Source organism: Phalangium opilio, unplaced genomic scaffold, assembly GCF_054372755.1.
Source record: "Phalangium opilio isolate 3A_F unplaced genomic scaffold, DU_Popi_V2 ptg000003l_1, whole genome shotgun sequence".
Taxonomy (NCBI): Eukaryota; Metazoa; Arthropoda; class Arachnida; order Opiliones; family Phalangiidae; genus Phalangium; species Phalangium opilio.
In genome coordinates, this window is record NW_028324145.1 from 12,461,446 (window position 1) to 12,482,930 (window position 21,485).

General features: G+C 35.9%; 6 protein-coding genes across 12 annotated transcripts in view; 3 read left to right on the forward strand and 3 right to left on the reverse strand.

The window, feature by feature from the left end:
• LOC149717912 (uncharacterized) overlaps positions 1-4,456 on the forward strand; it is a 46,642-nt gene extending 42,186 nt beyond the window's left edge. Inside the window, exons 12-19 of the mRNA XM_089836725.1 lie at positions 40-243; positions 321-517; positions 595-656; positions 731-1,315; positions 1,383-1,663; positions 1,737-2,309; positions 2,393-2,538; positions 2,617-4,456. Of these exons, the coding sequence (XP_089692851.1) occupies positions 40-243; positions 321-517; positions 595-656; positions 731-1,315; positions 1,383-1,663; positions 1,737-2,309; positions 2,393-2,538; positions 2,617-3,102 (2,534 nt within the window). The 3' untranslated portion in view covers positions 3,103-4,456. The remainder of the gene's footprint in view (positions 1-39; positions 244-320; positions 518-594; positions 657-730; positions 1,316-1,382; positions 1,664-1,736; positions 2,310-2,392; positions 2,539-2,616) is intronic.
• A 1-nt stretch (position 4,457) lies between these two features.
• On the reverse strand, positions 4,458-7,223 carry fzr (fizzy and cell division cycle 20 related). Of its 5 annotated transcripts, none has more exons than XM_089841440.1 (10): positions 7,053-7,223; positions 6,742-6,831; positions 6,574-6,675; positions 6,359-6,487; positions 6,229-6,285; positions 6,067-6,168; positions 5,775-5,996; positions 5,480-5,704; positions 5,005-5,406; positions 4,458-4,936 (listed from the first exon to the last, which is right to left on the reverse strand). In XM_089841440.1, exons 2-10 carry the CDS (start codon positions 6,811-6,813, stop codon positions 4,802-4,804), a joined length of 1,446 nt encoding a protein of 481 aa, XP_089697566.1. In that variant the 5' UTR covers positions 6,814-6,831; positions 7,053-7,223; the 3' UTR covers positions 4,458-4,801. The 5 variants fall into 5 exon arrangements, with proteins under 5 accessions (XP_089697566.1, XP_089697572.1, XP_089697552.1 ...); XM_089841446.1 differs by having other exon boundaries at positions 6,574-6,672; positions 7,053-7,222; XM_089841426.1 differs by having other exon boundaries at positions 6,553-6,675; positions 7,053-7,221.
• Positions 7,224-7,382: 159 nt separating this feature from the next.
• Positions 7,383-8,777, reverse strand: LOC149717916 (putative rRNA-processing protein EBP2). The gene is made up of 6 exons (XM_089841575.1): positions 8,610-8,777; positions 8,463-8,549; positions 7,916-8,405; positions 7,768-7,852; positions 7,551-7,698; positions 7,383-7,491 (listed from the first exon to the last, which is right to left on the reverse strand). Exons 1-6 carry the CDS (start codon positions 8,679-8,681, stop codon positions 7,438-7,440), a joined length of 936 nt encoding a protein of 311 aa, XP_089697701.1. The 5' UTR covers positions 8,682-8,777; the 3' UTR covers positions 7,383-7,437.
• A 44-nt stretch (positions 8,778-8,821) lies between these two features.
• On the forward strand, positions 8,822-12,133 carry Orc1 (origin recognition complex subunit 1). Its single transcript, XM_089841390.1, has 10 exons — positions 8,822-9,013; positions 9,159-9,292; positions 9,358-9,455; positions 9,520-9,609; positions 9,669-10,101; positions 10,170-10,268; positions 10,332-10,707; positions 10,766-10,888; positions 10,970-11,390; positions 11,468-12,133. The coding sequence occupies exons 1-10, from the start codon at positions 8,934-8,936 to the stop codon at positions 12,023-12,025; spliced, it is 2,412 nt and encodes an 803-aa protein (XP_089697516.1). The 5' UTR covers positions 8,822-8,933; the 3' UTR covers positions 12,026-12,133.
• A 70-nt stretch (positions 12,134-12,203) lies between these two features.
• Positions 12,204-20,194, forward strand: LOC149717918 (lysine-specific demethylase 4A-like). Of its 2 annotated transcripts, none has more exons than XM_089841355.1 (16): positions 12,204-12,351; positions 13,454-13,622; positions 13,692-13,991; positions 14,070-14,304; positions 14,367-14,608; positions 14,670-14,845; positions 14,930-15,864; positions 15,973-16,202; positions 16,816-17,214; positions 17,277-17,537; positions 17,607-17,774; positions 17,849-18,049; positions 18,135-18,302; positions 18,373-18,498; positions 18,564-18,656; positions 18,812-20,194. In XM_089841355.1, exons 2-16 carry the CDS (start codon positions 13,494-13,496, stop codon positions 18,824-18,826), a joined length of 3,678 nt encoding a protein of 1,225 aa, XP_089697481.1. In that variant the 5' UTR covers positions 12,204-12,351; positions 13,454-13,493; the 3' UTR covers positions 18,827-20,194. The 2 variants fall into 2 exon arrangements, with proteins under 2 accessions (XP_089697481.1, XP_089697480.1); XM_089841354.1 differs by having other exon boundaries at positions 12,205-12,351; positions 18,849-20,194.
• Positions 20,101-21,476, reverse strand: LOC149717919 (oligoribonuclease, mitochondrial). Of its 2 annotated transcripts, XM_089841593.1 has the most exons (3): positions 21,337-21,476; positions 20,924-21,112; positions 20,101-20,843 (listed from the first exon to the last, which is right to left on the reverse strand). In XM_089841593.1, the coding sequence occupies exons 2-3, from the start codon at positions 21,063-21,065 to the stop codon at positions 20,377-20,379; spliced, it is 609 nt and encodes a 202-aa protein (XP_089697719.1). In that variant the 5' UTR covers positions 21,066-21,112; positions 21,337-21,476; the 3' UTR covers positions 20,101-20,376. The 2 variants fall into 2 exon arrangements, with proteins under 2 accessions (XP_089697719.1, XP_089697716.1); XM_089841590.1 differs by lacking the exon at positions 21,337-21,476 and having other exon boundaries at positions 20,924-21,305.
• Between the last annotated feature and the right edge of the window lie 9 nt (positions 21,477-21,485).

The following is a 21,485-nucleotide window of genomic DNA, read 5'->3' on the forward strand; positions in this document are numbered from 1 at the left end:
ATGAGTATGATATTTTATTGTTCTTTCGCTTTTGTGCAGCTACTGAGTTAACAGATCACAGTATCGTTGATGGCCCTATGCATTTAATTTGGGCTAGAGGACAAGAACCTGGAAAATACTTCCATCGTCCTACAACGGGACTTGAAGCTGGCAAAGCTAAAATCCCCGACTTTTACCGACCTGATGAGCTCAAGTACCACGGACACGGAAATCAAAGAGGAAAGACAACCATTAACTTCTTCGGTGAGCGTTGTTTTAATGATAATATAGTTCCACGTAAACAAATGAGCTAATGCGGAATGTACCTTATCACTCTGTAGAAGATCCAACGAAAGGAAGAGATACGATCACTCCGTGCTCCGGAGCTTTCTACTACCCACCATCTTGTTCAGGAGCAGATTGTGTCTATTCAGCAACTTGGAGATACATACAGAAGACGGATGAAATTTCGTTTGTGGTGCAATCTCAACACGCTGATCGCTGGACTGGTATCGCTTTCTCCAAAGATGACAGAATGGTAAGAAGTCTCTAATAAACCATTTATATACAGTGCTTCCGAAGACGGGTAAAACCTAAAACATATTTTGTAAACAGGCTAAAAGTGACGCGGTCATTGGATGGGTTGATCCTGTTGGTCGCATCGCAGTCTATGACACGTACGAAATATTTAATAGTTTCTAAATTTGATTTAAGTTGAGGCTTATCAAGGTGTCTCTTGTCGGTTTTACAGGTTTATAAGTGCCTACACCGCTCCGTCTTTGGACGCTAGTCAAGACGTCTATAATATATCTGGTGAACGTAAAGACGGCATTACCACGCTTAGATTTGTGCGAAAACGTCTGAATGCCGATTTTGACCACGATCTCCACTTCACGGACAGCGATTGTCTCTATTTCTTCTTTCCCGTAACTGGCGGAAGTTACAACGCCGTCAGTAAACGAATCGGCGTTCACATTGAAACTCCCAAAATATCATCTCAGAAAGTCTGCGTAAATTCCTGTCCTGGTGAGAAGGGTGTAGCCGAACCAGAACCCCATCCAAAAGCAGAACCAATACCGAACGCGGAACCCGAACCTGACGCCACTGCCTACTGCAAGGGAGAATTCAAACATCCAAATGGTTGTTTTGGTACCGCTTGTATTTACATGGCACACTGGGAATACGTTGATAAGTACGACGCCATCAAGTTCACCATCAGTTCCAGTAACTTTAACAAATGGACAGGCATTGGTTTCTCCAAGAACAAAGCCATGGTTGAGACCGATGCCATTTTAGGGTGGGTTGATGAAAATGGACGCCCTTTCATCATGGATACGTAAGTCCATACTAAGAATTTAGTTGTGGGCTTAAGGTGACATTATTCTTCGTTCAAATACATTTAGATGGTTGCAAAGCTACTCAGCGCCCATTTTGGACACGGCACAAAATATCGTAAATCGAACTGGTAAAAAAGAAGATGGTATCACAACTTTGTCCTTTGTTCGTAAACGAATTACTGGCGACACCAATGGCGACTTGCAATTCACCGACTCGGAATGTCTTTACCTGGTCTACCCAATCAAGGGAGGTGTCTTTAACGCGGTCAATAAGAAAATCCGTAAACACGAAGCGACACCCATGGTTTCCGAAGATAAAATATGCATTAAAAGTTGCCACCCTAAAGGTAATTTAATAATTTTCAATCTACTCCCACCCACCATTTTTGCCATATTTGTATTAAATAATTACTTTAACAGAAACTGTACACGCTGCGGCGCCAGAACCAAAGCCATCTCCAGGAATTCCCGTTCCCGAACCACCCGCGCTAGATACCACTACTCCAATTAGAAGGTATACAACCCTAGCGCCCAGAACGAGACCCGCGCCAACTACCACGACCACCAGCTTACCGCTTCTACCCGAAGCTGAATTCCAAGTGAGATTGAAGTTGGCCAAACTCAAGGAATCTTCGGAAGTTCCCCAAGATTACCAGAAGATCAGGAAAAAGTTAGCCGAGGACGTTAACGCCGCCCTTAGTCAATTGGAAGGATACAAAGGCATCAGGGGAATCGAACTCACTAGACCAGCTAAAGACACAGACACTATCTTCGCGAATATTAACATCGTTATGATTGATTCGGACATTCCAGTCAAAGACGCCCGCGAACTCGATTTGGTCACCCAACAAATGGAAACCTTGATTAAAGAAACTCTGAATGACACAGTTGGAAGTGGAAAGATCGGAAACATTGACGTAGATCCCGCCTATCTCGTGGTGTCATCCATTTCTGGAAGCGAAGGAATATCCAACGAGGTCCCAATTGATGATGGTAAGATCATGCCTAATAATATTTCCGGAATATCGAACGAGATTTTTAGAGGACTTCTGGATTGATATTAAATTTCATCTCAGAAATCAAAACTGCCGGACTAACCGACGAACAAATCAAGATATATATCATAATCGGTGGTGTTTGCGCCCTGGGTTTGTTAGTTCTAATCCAAGCCAGTTGCATGTTGCACCGAGATCGTGCCATACGAAAAAATGTTGTTAAAAACGTAAGTCCTATAGTACAGTTGTACCTCTTTGGTCATTTTATTGAAATTCTCGTTGTATGGTACCATTACTGATTACAGGAGAAGTTAATCGCAAACTCTCACTGGAAGGACTACTCGGCAACCGCTAGTAGCAATTACAGTTACGAAAACTTCGCGATGAGGGATGAAGATGGTAAACCCAGTAAGCATTCGGTCAGTTCGGTTCCTAACGGTAATGGTACGGCCAAAGCCATGTCCGGTGGAGCTTTGGAAAGCGGGCATCATACTAACGGTAAAAGCAACGGTCATAAGTCCCATCATCATGGTCGACCCATGCCTCCCTTAAACGGATACCCGCCCAGCGCCACATTCGAGAGAGGCTCGAAAAGAAGCGACGGAATGTCCAATTTTTCGGGATACTCCAACGCGTACGCCACTCACGATAGGTCGGCTCGCTCGGGTAGAAAACCCGAACTTGAACTGACCCCTGATTTTTACTTCATGCCCCATCAGCGGCGCTATTCGGGTGAAGTTGTCAGGGTCTATGTAGATTATAACAACCCGGAAAACGCTAATAACAAATAGTAAGTTTCTGAAAAATAGAAAGTTAAGCTATACCTTTAAAAAAATGAACATTTAGATGGTTGAAACACTGAACAAAATAAGACTATGAACTTGACCGGTCCAAAGAGTTGTGCAAATTAAAAAAAAAAAAACTCTCGCTTGAATCAGGTCGATTCTAAAACTACAAGGCGCTAAATTTAATTATATTTAATTAACTTTCGCCTTAATGCTCAAAATATTATTAGGCAATTTTTAATTTTATCAACTAATTGACCTTATTGCGTTTTTGGAGATTAGGCTTAAGTTAAGGTTATGAGAGATCAAGATAGGCTTAGGATAAGCGGGCGGCCTAAAGGTAAAGTGTTGTTACTCTTATCTCTCAGAGTAACTAAGCCTAATTTTAGGTGAAAATTGAACTCGAATGGCGTTTATTGCTACGAATTTTCAGCCATGTTTTTTTTTTCGACCAATATCGTGGAGAAGTTACCGTTGTAACTACCACGTGTCGGCGATCGATTCAAAAAGCGCGCCCTAAAAGTAAATCACGTGATTGATGGAAGTCCGTTTTATGAATTTTTGGGAGTGAATGATTATTTGTTTTGGTAATTGCCAGTTATATTAATATTTGTAAAAGATTTGAAAGAAAAATTGTATATATACATCACCAATATATATATTCCCTCCCCTTCCCCTGTGCGTATTATAGATTATAACCAACCCTGATTATGTGCCATCATTTACTTTCCGCCATTTTGTTTTATTAATTTTGAAAAAAAAAACATTAGATTTGGTCAATTAATCTTTTTGAGTTTAATTAACATTCCTTTTTTGTTTGGGTGTTTTACTACCATAAACGGGTATTAAAACATTAAGTCATATTTTCTAGCCCCCCCCCCCCCCCTGTGTTTGTGTAAATATAACGATACTTCTTCCGGACCCTTTTGACCAAAAATGTAGAAGACACACTTCTATTTAAACCTAATTAAGACCAATAATTAATTCAATTAATAATAAAGATGAAACACTACTCGGAGAAAAATGTCTCCATCAATATCATACAGGGAACAGGACTTCTTCTGATTAGGCTTAGGAGCGCCATGTTCTGACCTCTAAGAGGAAATGTCAACAAAGGCATCCCGTAGTATAATATGGAAATTTATTATAATTAGTTCATAATACTTTATAAACTAATTATAATAATGTAAAAAATTAAGTAACCTTGGTGAAAAATGTGAATATATATATATATTTAGCCAAGGCCCAATCGAGCAGCCATTATTAATCCACATTCCACTATATTCAAAGGTCAAAGTTTATGGGGGGAAATGTTTCTGTTAATAAATACTTAAAAAAATGTAAAAAGAAAATGAACAAAGTCTTTTTGATACCAATTTTTATTTATTTTGCGTGTTAACAAAAGAAGTGTCCTTTTGTTTTTTGAGGGAAAGGCTGTTAAAGTGTGATTTAGTGTTGGGGGGGTCAGAGGGGTCACATTATACACCAAAAATTTCGTATATAAAAGAGTCCTACAGCTAATTTTTTTTCTTGGCTTACACAATAGTTATTGGATACGAATTAAATGATAAAAAAATCCAAACAAGAGTTCAGTTTGAAGCCACAAAAAAAAAAAAAGAAGAGAAGAGAGAATATAAAAAAATATAGCTCCCGATAATTGTTGTCCTCTAAGACTTGTATATTTTAATTTTTCCGTGGTTTCAATTTAACGTATGCTTGTAAAAAGATTCAGGGCTGATTTTGCCTCTTTCTGCGAGCGAGCTTTACTGAAAACATTCCAAAAACGAAGCGTTTCATCTCCGGCACCGGTTACAATTGATTCCCCATCAGGTGACATTGCCTTGAATTGAAACAAGTGGTACAATCAACCTACAACTTCTTTAAAAAAAGTCTTCATAATTCTCTTACCAAATAGAGTACTCTATAGGAATGACCAGTTAATTTGGCCACTTGAGTCAAGGATGGATATTTCCAAACTAAAATTTGATTCTGAGAATACCCGTGAGTGCTAACCAACTCTGAAGCGTGTTTTGACCAGGCTAGGTTGCAAACTTGGGACCCGGTATCGACGCATTGCATTGGTTGTCCAGTAAGGGTATTCCAAAAACGAATACATCTGTCCGCGGTTCCCCCACCACTCGCTAAGAGTCCATGATGGTGAGGGGACCAAGCGATGGCTTTGACAGCTGCTATGTGTTCAGTATAGGTTTGAGCGGGTGATAAGTTGCTCAAATTCCAAACAAAGAGTTTATTATCATTGCCACCCGACGCGAGATGTTGGTTATCGGGAGACCATTTCAATCCACAAACCTATTAATTTGAACAATTCAAATTACTTAGCTAAACTAACGGAAATTGTTAAAAAAAAGTAATTATTATATACTTCTTGTCGATGTCCAACTAATTTTCTTTCAGGTACAACGCAAGGTGTTCTAACATCTCTTTGTAAAATTAATCTGTCTCTACTCCCAGATGATAAAATATCTCCATTCCAGGCTAAAGCCCCGACTCTAGCTGAATGACCTTCTAAAACTGATATACTCTTGTTTACCGTTACATCCCAAACTTGAACGTAACCTTTATGAGTGCCAACTGCCACTAAATGACCCTGGGTCAAGACAAATTTTATTTAAAATTAAAAATAAATTAATGGCTATTAAATTTCAACCGTATATTACCCTTTCAGCCCATGAAACTGAGGTTACAGAGTCACTATCTGATGATAAATCACACAGACGCGTCACCTGGGAGGTACAGGCACTCCAGAGATAGACGCAAGTGCCTAAACCAACACTGAGGACATTTGTGGATGACCAATCAACCAAATTTAGGTAAAAATCATCTTGGAGCTCGGGAGCATCCAAAACTTTGAAAGGGATTTTGGATATTTTTCTAGCTGCCTTTTTTTTTAATTAATTAATTGTTAAAATAATATTACAATAATGTAATTTAACATTAAATAACATTTACTTTTCTGGGTGATCTTAATAATTTTTGACTTTTACTGCTAACTGGTGATAAGGAATATGGGGAAGACGGCTCATTCAGATTGTTATTATGGTGAACTTGATACTTTAGAAATAATTATTAATTAAATTAAATTAGACTAAATTATACGATTATAAATCTTACATGGAAGAGATTTCGACCTTCTGAAGGTGAAAATATTTTCTTTTCTTCACTCTGTTCCTGACAGAAACATTTAATCCGTTACTTGTAAAAATAAGTTTATGTCTAATTATTTTGCAATTTTTTTATATACTTTAGCATCTTCAATGCTGGCACCTAATAGTTCATTTCTTAACAAACAAGAATACGCCACACCATCTTTTCCACTATCAGAACTAGCGTCTTTTGCTTTTTTAGTTTGTAGGGAGGTTTTGGCATTGTCCTAAGTTAAATATAGCGTTAATATTATCAGCTAAAGGGTTATTATAATTGAATAATCCAATTTACTTGGATCATGGAGAAATTAACCTGCCAATTAGCACCAGCTCTACTGGGTATGAAACGATCACCATATTTTTCTTTATTTGGGGAACTGAATGGTGTTACAGGATGGGAATGAGATTCCTGCTGCTTAAAGTAACCGAATTTTACGCAAATCTATCCGTATGTCAGTAATATTTTGTAATATAAACATACCAATGCCGGTGGAGGACTGAATTGTCCATTTTGTTGCCTTAAAAGCCGTTTTTCATATTCTTGGTTTATCATATTTTAGAGGGGCTAACACTAAATAAGTGTAAGTTGTTCAAAAAAAGGGAATAATAACTCTAAAAGTTGATAAAACTTCTTGATCCCAATTCCCTAGTTAACTGTTTTGAGTTTCCCACTTCCCAACCTTATCAACTCTCCTCATCATCCCTTCCTGATAACTATCAATCACTCCAACTCGCGTTCCATTTCTTTAATTTTATTTTACACACTTTATCTTGATTATATGGAAAACTTACCATGTGTTCTCGATAATTTTGAATTTAAAAAGCGGCCGTTGATTAATTAATCTTCAAATTTTTTTAAAGAACAATAGACAACACCCCAACTGTTTTTTGAATCTAAAAAAGGTTACGTTACGATTTTACGAAGGAAGTTTTAAGCCTAAAAAACTGCTTATTCGATTTGTTTTGAAAAGCAGAACAATAATTTAATGCGGGCTTCTGATTGGTTGGCCCGGAGAAACGTCATTAGGCCTACCGAAGGTTAAAGAACTTTAGTAAGAGGGCTTATGAGTATAGCGCTATTTGTCAGTCTGTTAATATGAAAATAAAATAAGGAAGAGACACTTTTTTTTTACAAATTAGCATATTTATTATTGAGAAAAATACAATTTTAGAATAATTATCGTCGTTTTCGATTAACCATTTTTTGTCTTCTGGCTTTTCCCGGTCGATTCTGAAAAGAAATGATTAATTTTTAATTATAAATATTATAAATTATTATTATTAAATTACTTTTGATGGTCCATTTCCTTTTGATTTTCCTTTTCTAAAGGTTGATGATACATCAGCGGCACTTTCAGCCGTGTTATACTTGGTTCTCTTTTTCTGGCCTCCATATCCGTACTTGCTTACTTTATGTTCCCTCTTCAAATTAGATTTGCTAAATTGGATGTAAAGTATTATTTATTATTTTACAAACCCTTTAAAATTGAAAAGATCATTTATTAACCTGTTTTTATTCTTATTATCCATTTTCTTTTTGTTTCCTTTGGGATTTTTGTTAGCATCAGCAAAATCTAACGAATCTTTCTGTCCTAAAATTTAAAATCATTAATAATTAATATCCCCTAAATTATTGGGCCTTTTATATTTTATACCCTTTTTATATTTCTTAACAGAGTCCATCATTTGTTTCTTTTCTTTCTGTCGTTGTTGCAAGACTTCCCTTTGTATCTGTTTACCATATTTCTTTAACTCTCTTAATTTTTTAGCTTTTTCAGATCTTTCGAGAGCTTTTTCTTTGCTCAGCAAAGTCTCTCTGATCTTTTGCATGTGTTCATCGGATTTGGCCATCTGAGCAAAATAATCTTCCGGCCTTTTTGTAGTTATTCCAAGCTTGTGTAATTTGGGAATTCCTTGAAGAACAGCAGCTTGTGCTTGCCGATAAAACATCATTTCTCTTTTGAAGTCATTATGTACATCATCTTCTTCGTTAATTGGTTTCCCTTTCTTGGTTATTTTAACCTCTAAATCTCCAAGTTCCGTGGTATTGTGTAAAGCTGCGGGGACTGGCTTGTTAGTCAAATCTAACCTTTCATTCCAATCAAGTGTATTTTTGAACTGGGAAAGTTTTTGCTTCATTCCATCCTATTTAAATAATTCATTAAGTTAATGTTTTCTTTATTTACCGTAGTTTAAACTTACCACATCATTAATATGTTCTTTTTTTATTAAAGGAACTAACGCGTGTAATCCCGGCTTGAGATCACCTCTTTGAAATGCGTTTTGAAGCTAGAAAAATGTAGGCTTAACAAAAAATTTCATTTAAACTAGGTACTTTAATATATTTACCTCAGTATCACTGTCTGAGTCGACGTCCGATTGAAACTCAGCATCGGAATTCTCACTTTCAGTCATCTTCATTTGATTTAAAATCGAAAATTAACTTAAAATATCATCAAATAGATCTCACTTAACGTCACCACCTTTGGATACACGTGCTCAAGGAAGCAGACGAAAATAATCCACGTGGTCTTTTAAATCACTTTCTAATTGGTTATTTTTCCCGCCAAAATTGACATTTTTCTTCCCGCAACAAACGCATATGGACGGTTCAATTCCCTCTTAATTTTAAGTTTTTAACCTCAATTAAATGTAAATTTTGGAAAAATTATAATGGTTTTAATTCATAAGCCCATAAGTTGGATAGGTAAGAGTTATAAAATTGACAGAAGAAGTAAAGAAACTAATTACGCGTAAGTAAACTTATTGTTATTGTTAAGCCTTTTATTAAGCATGTACAAAGATATTTAAGCCTTGGTAATCTGGCCACATTGACGAAAAATTGTCATTTTTGCATATATGTCATATGTGTAACTAACTTTGTTTATTTGTTTAAAGGGGATACAACAATTTAGAATTAAAACTGACAGTCAATGTAGACGATTATGTTCTTGTTAGAAATGATGATTCTGGTCAGCCAGAAAGTGTAGACTTTTGTTACATTGCTCGTGTTAAAAAGCTATTTGAAAGAGGTAAAATTCAACCGCTAAGTTTAGGGGTTAAAAAAAGGTGAATATAATTCAATAAAGTTCTTTAGACGGGGATTTCAAGGATTCTGATGAGGCAGAGTGTTTCGCGGAAGTACAATGGTACTCTAGATTGACAGATATTTGTGAAAGTCATCAAAAACTAGTGGTTAGTCTCGATTAAAGCCTTTTTGTTGTCAAACACCTTATACGTGGTTATTTGGGGCATTCAGATAGATGCGGATTACGAACAGGAATTACTTCAAGACCATAGAAACCATGACAATGTTATTGATGTAGAAACCATTTTTGCTAAATGTTCCGTAAGACATCCATCGCGAATAATTTAAACTCGCGTCAATTCATCCAAATTATTTTATAGGTTATATTAATAGATCATCATTTAAATGGTAGTATGTTCCTTGATACCCGGGATGCTGATGGAAACCCTGTTTTTTTCTGCCGTTGGATATATAATGGCACTGCAAATATAAAACCAGTTAAGGGTTACCAATCTCCTAATATGGGAAAAATTACTAAGAAGGTCAATGGGGCTTCTCAAGTTAAAGAAAAGCTGAACAATGTAAAGAAATCTCTTAGAAGTACTTCCAAAAACTCCAAATTCTTGGATGAAGAAAATGACTTTTCATCTGATGATGATTTTACATTGAAACGTAAAGGGAAAAGCGTCCAAAAACCTAATGCCAAAAATATTAAAGTCTCAAAACCTTCTAAAACACGTAAAACTAGAAAGACACCGGTAAAATCCCTAAAATATGATAGTGAAAGTTCATCTTCTGACAAGGAGTTCTTAGGTAAACTTTAGTTTTAATTGAAATATCGTAGAATCATAATAAATTCATAGTTGTATTTTCCTTGATAGAAAGTTTAGATAAACCTAAACGTAGAAATACGAGGCTAACAAACCTAACTCAGAAACCTGATGAAATTAGTCATTTACTATTTGATGAAGATTCTTCCGGTAACATTAATTATAAAGTGATTTTAATTAAATCAAAATAAATCTTCATTAATTGATTTTCAGATGATGATCACCACTCAGAAAAGTCTGTCTCTTCAAGTGGCACTGTCAAACTTATTTCTCTTAATCCTTCTAGGAACCTAAGAACGCCAGTCAAAGCCACCCCTTCAAAGAAAGTCGCTCAAACTCCAGTCAAAGCCACCCCTTCAAAGAAAGCTGCTCAAACTCCTGTCAAACAGATTTCTCCTCCTAAAAAGACGCCAGTTGTAACTCCGCTAAAGATACTCAAAGACAAAGAGAAATCTAGTTTCATCTTGACAAAAAAGAAGGGCAGAGTCGTTATTGATTCTGAAACATCTGAAGATGAAATAAAACAACCAAATAACTCTAAGGCTTCTAGAACTAAACGTCTTGCAGCTGCAGCATCTCCAGTTAAAAAGTAAAATATAATTAATGACATTATTCAACTATGGAATCTAAATTTGTCTTCTTTTTAGAACCGCCACAAAAACTCCAAAAAAGAAACTCAATATAACACCAAATTATCTTCCTTGTCGGGAAACGGAGTTTGATGATATTTATTCATTTATTGAAGGGAAACTTGTTGAGGAAACTGGAGGGTTAGTACTAGTTACTAGTTAGTTCTAAGACATCTTTCACCATTTAATTTAATCCAAGTGTTTCTCCCCTTTTTTTCACAGCTGTATGTACATATCGGGTGTCCCAGGGACAGGGAAAACAGCTTCCATTAGAAGAGTTCTAAACTATCTGAGAGAGAAAGTTGATAGCAAACTTATACCCGAATTTAAACTTGTGGAAGTGAACGCCATGAATTTGACCGCCCCTCATCAATGCTACGTTCAAATCTTAAAGCAGTTAACGGGAAAAAAAGCCAGCCCTGATCAAGCTTTACAAATTATTCAAAAGACCTTCGCTAATTCCGGGGAAGCCATTGTTATGGTTATAGATGAACTTGATTTACTTTGGACAAAACGACAAGACGTGATGTATTCCCTTTTTGATTGGCCCAATATGATCAATTCCAAGCTGATTGTCTTGGCCATTGCAAATACCATGGATTTGCCCGAAAGATTAATGATGAATAGAGTTTCGAGTCGATTGGTCAATATATTTTATTTATTAAAATCTGTTAAAATTGAAAAAGGTCAACTTCTGTTTTTAATTATTTTATATTTTAGGGTTTAACGAGAAAAACGTTTCATCCTTATAATCATCAACAATTACAAGAGATTGTAAAAAGTACCATGGAGAAAGAAAAAGTCAAGTACAATCCTGATGCCATACAACTGGTTTCCAGAAAAGTTGCCGCAGTTTCTGGGGACGCTAGAAGAGCCTTAGAAATTTGGAAAAGGGCCAAAGAATTAGCTAGTAGTGATAATAAAATGTTGGAGTTATCGCACGTTGATAAAGCTTTCCAAGAAATGTTTTGCGCGCCCAAAATTCTGGCCATTAGATCGGCTTCCTCGTGCGAAAAGACTCTTTTACAAGCTATTGTGGCGGAATTTCTAAGAACCGGATTGGAAGAATCAACCTTTGGACCAGTTTATAATCAATTTGTAGATTTTTGTCGCGTTAACGAGGTTAAAACCTTAAATCATTCCCAAGTGTCGGAATTATTAGCCAGACTTCATAGTCTTAGCATTCTCTTAATTGAACATGGAAAAGGAGATATACTTCAAAGAATTAGGCTTAATGTTAGTGTAGATGATGTTAATTACGCTTTAAGAAGAAATTAATGTCATTTTTTTAATTTTTAGTTTTTTAATGTTATGACCAATGCTCTTCAAACGGGAATATGTTTTAATATGTAAATAAATAAACACGTGGTTTTTCTTAAAATTGAATTTGAGCGCCAACTTTTACTATTGGTTAGCTTTCCGGTGACGTCATTGGTCTCTTTAAATCACGTGACGTTTAAGTGACGCGCTACTCGAGGAGAGGAGTAGTTCATTTTTCCTGTGTGTAATTTTTATCCCGAAGTTTTAGGCCTCATGATGAAAATTGATATCATAACGAAATTTAAGCAAAGACAACTAAATTTGTGAGAGATTCGTCTACTTGCGTGAGTAAATATTTCAAAATTTGCATCCTTATCCGCGAAATTTTGGTAATAAAGGGTTTTTAACGGTTGCAAAGTATCGTAGTTGTTAGGCCTTGGTCAGTATTTCAGTTCGGGACTTGTTTGGGGTTCGGTTTTGACCTACGTGCAAAAACCGAGAGGGGCAATGGCGGAGTTTTGTTTTGGGAGGTTTTTTTCCCCTTCTGTTTTTGAGGGGAGGCGCTTTGGTTTTGTTTAGTCATGCCGATCGAATTTGATTAGCACATAATATTGGTTTTTAAATTAAATTCATAAAATCATTCTCAATACTTAGTTAAATTTGTTGACAAAACCTGTTTTTAATAATAACAGTAGGTCAGTAGGCCTAAAATGCGAACTTGTTAGGTGATGTCTTGAGGAACGTCGTGTTTGACTTAGTACACAGCAATGTATATTACGTTACAAATATTATGAATTAATTTGTATAATTCAGTTTCCATAAATAAAGATGCAATCTTAGGCCTAAGTGACCTTAAGGACTAAAGCCAATGTGTTGTTTATTGATGAGGGAAGGGGTCATTGAGGGCCAAGTTTCTTGCCAGGGCATGTTGACAGAAACTCTATAAACTAAAGGGACTGGAAAATTTTAATGGCATTGATTGGAACTTGAATTTTTGTTTTATTGATAGTTTGGGAAACTGTTTAAATTCTTGAAATTTGAGAGTGATGCGATCTTAGGCCTAAGTGACCTTATGGACTAAAGCCAATGTGTTGTTTATTGATGAGGGAAGGGGTCATTGAGGGTCAAGTTTCTTGCCAGGGCATGTTGACCATTGACAGAAACCTCTATAAACTAAAGGGACTGGAAAATTTTAATGGCATTGATTGGAACTTGAATATTTGTTTTATTGATAGTTTGGGAAACTGTTTAAATTCTTGAAATTTGAGAGTGATGCAATCTTAGGCCTAAGTGACCTTATGGACTAAAGCCAATGTGTTGTTTATTGATGAGGGAAGGGGTCTTGCCAGGGCATGTTGACCATTGACAGAAACCTCTATAAACTAAAGGGACTGGAAAACTTTAATGGCATTGATTGGAACTTGAATATTTTTATTTTATTGATAGTTTGGGAAACGATTTAAATTCTTGAAATTTGAGAGTGAAAATGGGTTCAAGCACTGGTGGTGTACCGCGTATTATGGTCTTCAGGCCAACATACGAAGAAATGAAAGACTTTTCAGGGTATATAGAGAAAATGGAGTCAATGGGGGCTCATAAAGCTGGTTTAGCTAAGGTATTATAGAATAAATTATTTATTTCTAAAGGACCTTAATGATTAGACCAATTATAATTATTATCTTAGGTTATTCCTCCAAAAGAGTGGGTTCCACGTAAAAGTGGTTATGATAATATTGACGTAACCATCCCTGCCCCCATTGAACAAGTAGTTCATGGGAGGCAAGGGTTGTATCAGCAGTTCAATATGCAAAAGAAATCAATGAAAGTCGCGGATTTTAAGAAATTAGCAGAGACTAATAGGTATAGAACTCCGGAACATTTTGACTATGAAGACCTAGAAAGAAAATATTGGAAGAATATTTGTTTCAACCCTCCAATTTACGGTGCTGATGTCTCTGGAAGTTTATACGATCCTGGTGTCAAAGTAAACTCCTCTTGCTCTATTACGAGTGTTTAATTCCATAACTTCTTTTATACCAATGAATACATTTTCCCCCCTTAGGAGTTTAACATTAACAACCTTAATACCATTCTTGATATGGTTGGCAGTGATTATGGCATCAAAATTGAAGGAGTTAACACCGCGTATCTCTATTTTGGGATGTGGAAAACCACATTCCCTTGGCACACTGAGGATATGGATCTCTACAGTATCAATTACCTTCATTTTGGCGCTCCTAAATCATGGTACGCGATCCCGCCTGAACACGGAAGAAGATTAGAAAGATTAGCCACTGGTATTCTTAATGGATTAATTAACGAGTTGAAATATTTCATTAAACTATAATTTGTTTGTTAGGCTTTTTCCCGGGAAGTTTTCAAGACTGTGCCGCATTTTTAAGACACAAAATGACCCTCATTTCCCCCCAAATTCTAAGACAGTATTCAATCCCTTTTAACAAAATTACCCAAGAACCTGGAGAGTTTATGATTACCTTTCCATTTGGATATCACGCTGGTTTTAACCACGGATTCAATTGCGCCGAGTCCACAAATTTTGCTTCTGTTAGATGGGTGGAATATGGAAAAAGAGCTTTACAAGTAAAATTAGTCAAACTCCGAGTGGTAATCATTTATTTTTGACCGTTTGTTTGCATTTTAGTGCACGTGTCGCAAAGATGGGGTCAAAATTGGCATGGACGTTTTTGTAAAAACGTTTCAGCCTGATAGATACGCTTTATGGAGGATAGGGAAGGATAATGGGTATCATCCCGAGGATCCTTCAAGATCAACACCCGCGCCTCCACCTTCAAAAGCGGAACTTTCATTCTATAGATCGTCAGTTTTAGTTCTTGATTACAACGTTTTTAAGTCGGATTTAGAGATGGCTAATAATTATTTTACGGTTTGTTTGTATTTTAGGGAAGGCAAAAGACAGTATAGTCAACTTGAAAACCAGTTATCGGGTTCCAAAAGACATCCAGTCAGTGAAGGATTGGAAGATGTTAATTGTTCAGATTCCGAGGATTCCAGTTCTGACGAGAGTGACAGCAGTGATAGTGAATCGGGAAGTGGGGGTTCCAGTGACACTGAAGTTTACGCGGATGATGACGTCTTTGGGGGTTTAAATAGACCGAAGAAGAAAAAACGCAAGAGTAAGGAGTTAGGAGAGTCCGAGTTTGGTAATTCTGCCAAAAAATACAAACTGGAGGACAATGGTGGCGCGACTTTAAGTGTCGCCAATGAAGAACAAAAGGTTACAACGTCGCCTTTAGATATGAATGATTGTATCATTGCCCTGGACAATATTAAAAAAGGGGCTGACCAATTGAATGGAAATTATCCCCCTACTTTACAACCATTTTTCGCGGGAGATGAACAGATTATAAACAATACCGCTGGTAATTTGGTGGTGGCTAGTAATCGCGGTGAACTCGCGAAAGAACGCGGTTACAGCTCATTGGTTAGCCAAGAAGGACCTTTAAAATTGATCATCAGCAAACAAAACTCCGGTAGTGAGCATAGTCAAGTGGAAAATATGAAACTAGAATACGCGCGTCATCAAGGACAAAAGGTCAATCCGGAATATGAAAAGAGAAACTCTAACTCGTCTCTTTTCCCACTTCAACACGCGGCCATTGAAAAGTGCAAGAAAGCCACCATGGTTTTTCAAAATCAGTGCAGAATGAAGTCGGAGAGCGCCAGAGTGAATTCTGCCAGTATGGCGCAACGAATTCCATCTTCTACTACTACTGCTACTAATCTGTCTTCAACTACCATGATTTTTTACCCAGCACCCAGTGCCACACCACAGTCCGCGGGAAATCATCGCTATAATCCTCTAACAGTCTCCAAAGGTATACCTTATCCTACAGTTGATCTACAACAAAGTGGTAATAGTATAATTACCGCTGGAAGTGATCATTTGCCACCCAGCCAAGCTTGTTCTGACGTAATTTCTTTAGGGGAAGCGGCTGCCAAAGCAGTTGGGAACTCATCATCCACCGACCCGAAACAAAATGATAGTAAACCCTCGTTAACGGAGTGTCTCTTGGAAGAAGAAAGGAAAAGGAGTTTAAACCAAACTACCACGTCAAGTTCGAAGAATTATCTTGTTGAAACTCATCAGGCTCCCAGCTACATTTATAATCAAGCTGTTTATAATAATCAAATGCAAGATAATCCATTGGATAAGGTATGCCTCTTTAACACCCTCTATTTTTAATTATTGGTTCAAGCTACCAATAATTACTTCAAACTACGAGTCGTAAAAATTGTATTTGCGCGTGAAACTTCAACAATTCTCTGTGTGAAAATGTGACGGTTCTTTCAAATGTTGTTTAAAACTTGTTTTATTTATTTTAGTCATTTTTGTTGTTAAAATGTCTTTGATCTCAAACAAAACCTCCCTAAAATTTTAATATAATTAACTAAGAATTTAACTTAATTGTTTATAAATTTATAATACAGAGTGAAATTAGCTCTTTCTCAGTTTTGTGTATATCTTATTAATGAATTATTTATTTTCCCCTGAAAAGTGTGACTCATTTATGGAGAATAAACTTCATTTAGTGAAACTGAGAGTCACAGTTTGGGTCTCTTATTATTATTATTATTATTATTATAATTGGAACTAAACCCTAACTCGGAAAAATTGGGATTTTTAATTTAATTTAATTTAATTTAATTGAATTGAAAAAGGAAAGGTTTTGTTTGTTAATCATTGGCTTTTAACAAAAAATTTTTTTGCTGTAAATTTTGTTTTATATTTCATTATTTTTGGATTCTCCCGTAATTTTTAATTATAGGCTTCTAAAAATCCCGATTTTCCTCGAGATATCAGTCCAACAAGAAAGGCTAATCCTACACCTCCTTGGATTCAAAATAGACGTTTTCCAACAACCCAAAGACACGCGAAAGCCCCTTCTTCGCTTAATTGTAGTACAAATTCTTCGGATAATAATGGTGGGGCTTCCGCGGAACATACTTCCGAATCAGTTATTGATAGCGACGAGACCGTTACATCCGCCAGTGAAACTGAGGATGTTGATGATGGAGCCAATGATAACATCCCGGAATGGGCTTTACCTCTAAATAGTATATGGCAACATAAAAATTGCTCTTTTGAGAAAATTAGATCCTTTAACGCGAAAAGAGCCATGGTTCCTCCTTATTGCTCAGTTTGCAGTGTTTTTAAACCTTTTTCTGTAAGAAAAACTATAATTTTTTTCATAGTTTTTTCGCAAAACTCATAGCGCGTGTTTTGCAGGTCCCTGATAGTTCCTTAGCCTCTAAATTACCCCAGAATAGTCCGGTGCTGATGCCCGAGTCGTTATTTGCCGAGAAAAAGGTTGAACCAACCGCGCCCCTCTTTGATGGCTCTGGATTTTCAGATTCCATGGGCAATTCACCCTTATTACAATGCTTTCATTGCAAAGTTTGCGTTCACGCGGTTTGCTATGGCGTCTCCAATATACCGGATGATAATTCCTGGTTATGTGATAGATGTGACGAAGATGACACTGACGCTGTTAGTATAAGAGTTTAAAAGAAGGTTAAGACGGACAGTTGATTAAAAAAAAAACAAAAATCTTTATAGAAATGCGCTCTATGCCCTTTAAAAGCGGGCGCTTTGAAAAGAGCCAATCAAGTGGGACTTTGGGTACACGTCCTTTGCGCCGTTTTGACCCCAAATTTGTTATTTATTGACGTTTTAAAGAAAGGCCCCATTGATATGGCTAATATTTCATCTAAACAGCAAAGCCTCGTAATTATATTTAATTAGTTTTAAGTGTTTTTAGGCTCTTTTAAATTCAACAGAGCGGAATTTTTTTTACGTAGATTTGCATGTTTTGCAATCAAATCTATATCCCACCAGCCGGTGGTAGAAGAAAGATATGTATTCAGTGTACCATGGGGAAATGTTATCAAGCTTTTCACGTCACGTGTGGTCACGCGGCTGGAGTTACTTTTAAATTGGCTGATTGGCCCGCCACAATCAGTATTCATTGCACCAAACATCCTAATCCAGCCTTAAATGACGTAATTTCCACTTTCTGAACTTAATTTAGGGTCATTTCTTTATGTTTGTGTTTGTTTTCGATCAATTTTCTTTAACCGAACTTAGGAGAAGAGAAATTTATGTCCCGTTGAAGTTGGAGACCAAGTTTTGGCCAAAAATCATAATGGAAGATATTATTTGTGCGATGTACTTTCTATCGAGAAAGTCAAATTGATCTCAGTCGATTTTGAAGATGGTTCTTACAGCGAAAATCTTCTCGAAGTTGATATTGTCGTGAGTTTTCTCTCAATTCTTATTTTCTGAAATGTAAATTTCAAATTTGTTTTATAATATTTTTAATTAGGATCGTGGGAAGAAAAACAAAAATAAGAAACCAATAAGAATTGGTGATTGCATTAAAGTCAGATGGACCGACAACAAAATTTACAAAGCCATTTACAAAGGAGCTAGAGAAGAAATTACCTACACTGTACGCCTTGCGGTCACACTTTCAATTAAATTAGATTTAATTTTATGGAAATAAACTTGTTTTAGGTGGAATTTGAAGACGGAAATGAAAAACAATTACAAAGAGAAGAATTTTACAGCCAGAAAGAAAAAATTCCTAAAAGGATTCAAACCAAAGTAGTAAGTAGTCTGCCGTTCTTTTACTAAGCGACTGTTGATAAAAACCAAATGGCCATGTACCTAGTAACGATGTAATATTAATATTTGAAACGCTTTAATTATTTCGACACGCTACACACACTTTATTTAATGAATGTTTATCTAATGCACCCAAGGTTACTAAAAGATGAATGTGAAATAAAATCTTTGCAGTCTAAAGCGACTGATTGTCGACACACTGATTTCTTTCGAGAAGAATTTTCAGTTAAGAAACGCAGCCCAAAGTCAGCCAACAAAAATAAGAGAAACATTAAACATAAACGGTAATATGTAAAGACACTTACGAAAAACCAAATAATTACCCCTTTCCCCCCCCCCGTCGGAATATTTACACTCTCCATAAATAATCCTGTTAGATAATTAATTGTATTGTTAAATTTAATCATCAATTGTAATTTTTTTCTTCATGAAATCACGGTTTCTTTTGTACTTTCACCTAAAATTAAATAGGTGAGATTGATCGATGCTTCCTCCCGCGTTAGAGTTTAAAAAACATTGAAATGAAATGACACTTTCGCGTCTAAATTTTTGCGTTTATTAAAATATGGACTAGGCCCCACCCCCCTTTGGAAATTTATCATTCACGAAACTAATTAATAACCTTTATCAATTATAAAAAATTTGCAACTGAAAAAGTTAAAATTGTAAAAAAAAAAAAAAAAATGAATTACCCCTCCGGCTAAGTTGTTGACACTGAAGTTAACGTTAACGTAAACGCGAAACCGATAAAATTTGACAATTTTCTAAGCCATAGTTGATGAATTTAAATGGCAGAGAGGTCTTTTTAACGAAAGGTAATACCAGTGATTGTAATTTATCGCTTCCAACAAGAGCTCCCGTAATCAAAGAGGCAATAATGGGTGGATGGTCGAAATGTGGTTCTTTATAACCTTCCCTTCCAATTGACTATTTTATTATTATTATTATTTGACGCTTAGCTCCGGTTCCATCAACTAAGCTTGTAGAGGGTTTCTTAATTTATGTATAAACTGATGATAAAATTTGTTCTAATGCTCGGCTGGATTTTAATTTTAAACGTGTGTAAGACTAAAAACTTATCGTGAAGTAATAGTTGAATTATTGAATTTTCTTTTTTTAAGGAAATTGCGTGAGTATAATTATAATTATTTATATAGAAAAGGCGAAAAAGGGTATTAAAACATTTTACATTTCATAAAAAAAATGCCCGTTTAAAAACCTTCTCAAACATTTTTTTTTTTTTTTTGATCATTTGAATAATGAATTTCTCGAGATGAAATTGAAATTTTTAGATTATTGACATAAATGAAATGAATTTGTCAACTCTTTTCCGTGACTAAAGTAACTAATATTGAGTAATTTAAAGAAAAAATGTGTTTCTTCTTTAATAATTGTGAAAAAAGAAAAAAAAAATCATTTTAACACGTTTTTCTCATCAAAATTTCATTTGTTTTTTATTATTATTTTGTTGTAATTGTAAATAGTCCAAGGCTTGTATTGTATAAAACCTTTTTGCGTAACTTTTACAGAATTTTTATTTAGGCACATTTTATTCATAATAAGAGTTTCAGGGAGGACGCCGAGTTAAAACATTTTTTTCTTGACACTTTTAATTAATAAAAAATAAGGGAGAAAAATGTTTAACACCAAATTTTGAATTTACACCGGTTTAATCCTAAATTTTGTTCTTAACTATATTTAACTATTTAAATATAGTTTTTCTATAATGCTTTAATTCTTCTATGCTCTCTTTGATATCATCTAAAGCTCTATGAGATGATTTTTTTGTAAAGGCGTCTTTATATTCAGCTGGATACCATCTTCGACAAAGTTCTTTGACAGTACTGACATCAACAATTCTATAGTGGAGGTGCTCCATAAGGTCAGGCATATATTTTACCAGAAATTCTTTATCAGCGTGGACCGTGTTACCAGCTAAAGGACATTTTTTAGCCGGAGTATGCTTCCGAACAAAGGATAAGACCTCCATTTCGGCTGCTTTGAGTGATACTGAACTCTTCCTAGAGGCTTCCGTCAATCCTGATTTGCCATGGTGATCTACACACCATTCATTCATGGATTCAAGAACTTCGTCAGGTTGGTGGATTACTATGTTGGGACCTTCTTCTATTATATTAAGTTGACCGTCTGTGATAATACACGCTATTTCTAAAAATAAAAAAAATAAATTAATGGTGATGCTTTGTCCAATTTTGACACACTACACTTTATCTAACATGTTTACAAACCTATAATGTGGCAGACTTCAATATCCAAACCAGTCATTTCTAAATCGACCCAAACTAATCTATCTTGATCCATTGGTTTTTGAAAATTTTGGTTGACCCAGCGATATTTATTAGATGACCTGTTAAAATTAGGCACACTCATTATAGGCAATAATGGCCTAAATGATGGTTTTCCACTCTCTCCGCTAGCTGGAAATAAGGAAATTCGGGTTATCAGATGACTGATAGGTCGAGGGTTAATTAAACTACAATTAAAAATAAAATTAGTTGCATTTAAGACATTTCCGCGCTTTGAAAAATACTTGGAGACTTCAAACGCGTGCCGAGTCCCCAGCCACAACTCGCGCAATAAATGCATTATTTGCATTTGACCACGTGTTCCCCCTTTTACGCGCGTTTTCACCCCCTATTACCTCATAGCGGATAGTCCTTATCGACCAAAGGATTGAGAGACACCCCTTCTTAGCTTTGACAACGCTTCTATTTTTAAAAGTAAAGGCCTTGTTCAAAGCGTGAAGGCGTGTTTATCGAAAAGCCCTATCAGTGGCTGACAGAGGAAAAT

Bases quoted from the DNA above. Each gene is read 5' to 3' on its own strand.
- LOC149717916 (XM_089841575.1), bottom strand. From the start codon at position 8,681: ATGAAGATGACTGAAAGTGAGAATTCCGATGCTGAGTTTCAATCGGAC. The intron at 8,550-8,609 runs GTAAATATATTA...ACATTTTTCTAG, and splicing joins ACTCAGACAGTGATACTGAG to CTTCAAAACGCATTTCAAAG. The intron at 7,699-7,767 runs GTTAATAAATGA...CATCCAATTTAG, and splicing joins GATAATAAGAATAAAAACAG to CAAATCTAATTTGAAGAGGG.
- fzr (XM_089841426.1), bottom strand. From the start codon at position 6,813: ATGATAAACCAAGAATATGAAAAACGGCTTTTAAGGCAACAAAATGGA. The intron at 6,488-6,552 runs GTAAATTGGATT...TATTTAACTTAG, and splicing joins TTAATTTCTCCATGATCCAA to GACAATGCCAAAACCTCCCT. The intron at 6,169-6,228 runs GTAAGATTTATA...TTATTTCTAAAG, and splicing joins AAGGTCGAAATCTCTTCCAT to TATCAAGTTCACCATAATAA.
- LOC149717919 (XM_089841590.1), bottom strand. From the start codon at position 21,290: ATGCAAATAATGCATTTATTGCGCGAGTTGTGGCTGGGGACTCGGCAC. The intron at 20,844-20,923 runs GTTTGTAAACAT...TTTTATTTTTAG, and splicing joins TGAAGTCTGCCACATTATAG to AAATAGCGTGTATTATCACA.
- Orc1 (XM_089841390.1), top strand. From the start codon at position 8,934: ATGGTTTTAATTCATAAGCCCATAAGTTGGATAGGTAAGAGTTATAAA. The intron at 10,708-10,765 runs GTAAAATATAAT...TCTTCTTTTTAG, and splicing joins GCAGCATCTCCAGTTAAAAA to AACCGCCACAAAAACTCCAA. The intron at 11,391-11,467 runs GTCAATATATTT...TTTATATTTTAG, and splicing joins ATAGAGTTTCGAGTCGATTG to GGTTTAACGAGAAAAACGTT.
- LOC149717918 (XM_089841354.1), top strand. From the start codon at position 13,494: ATGGGTTCAAGCACTGGTGGTGTACCGCGTATTATGGTCTTCAGGCCA. The intron at 17,538-17,606 runs GTTAGTATAAGA...AAATCTTTATAG, and splicing joins ACGAAGATGACACTGACGCT to AAATGCGCTCTATGCCCTTT. The intron at 18,050-18,134 runs GTAATTTCCACT...AACCGAACTTAG, and splicing joins CTAATCCAGCCTTAAATGAC to GAGAAGAGAAATTTATGTCC.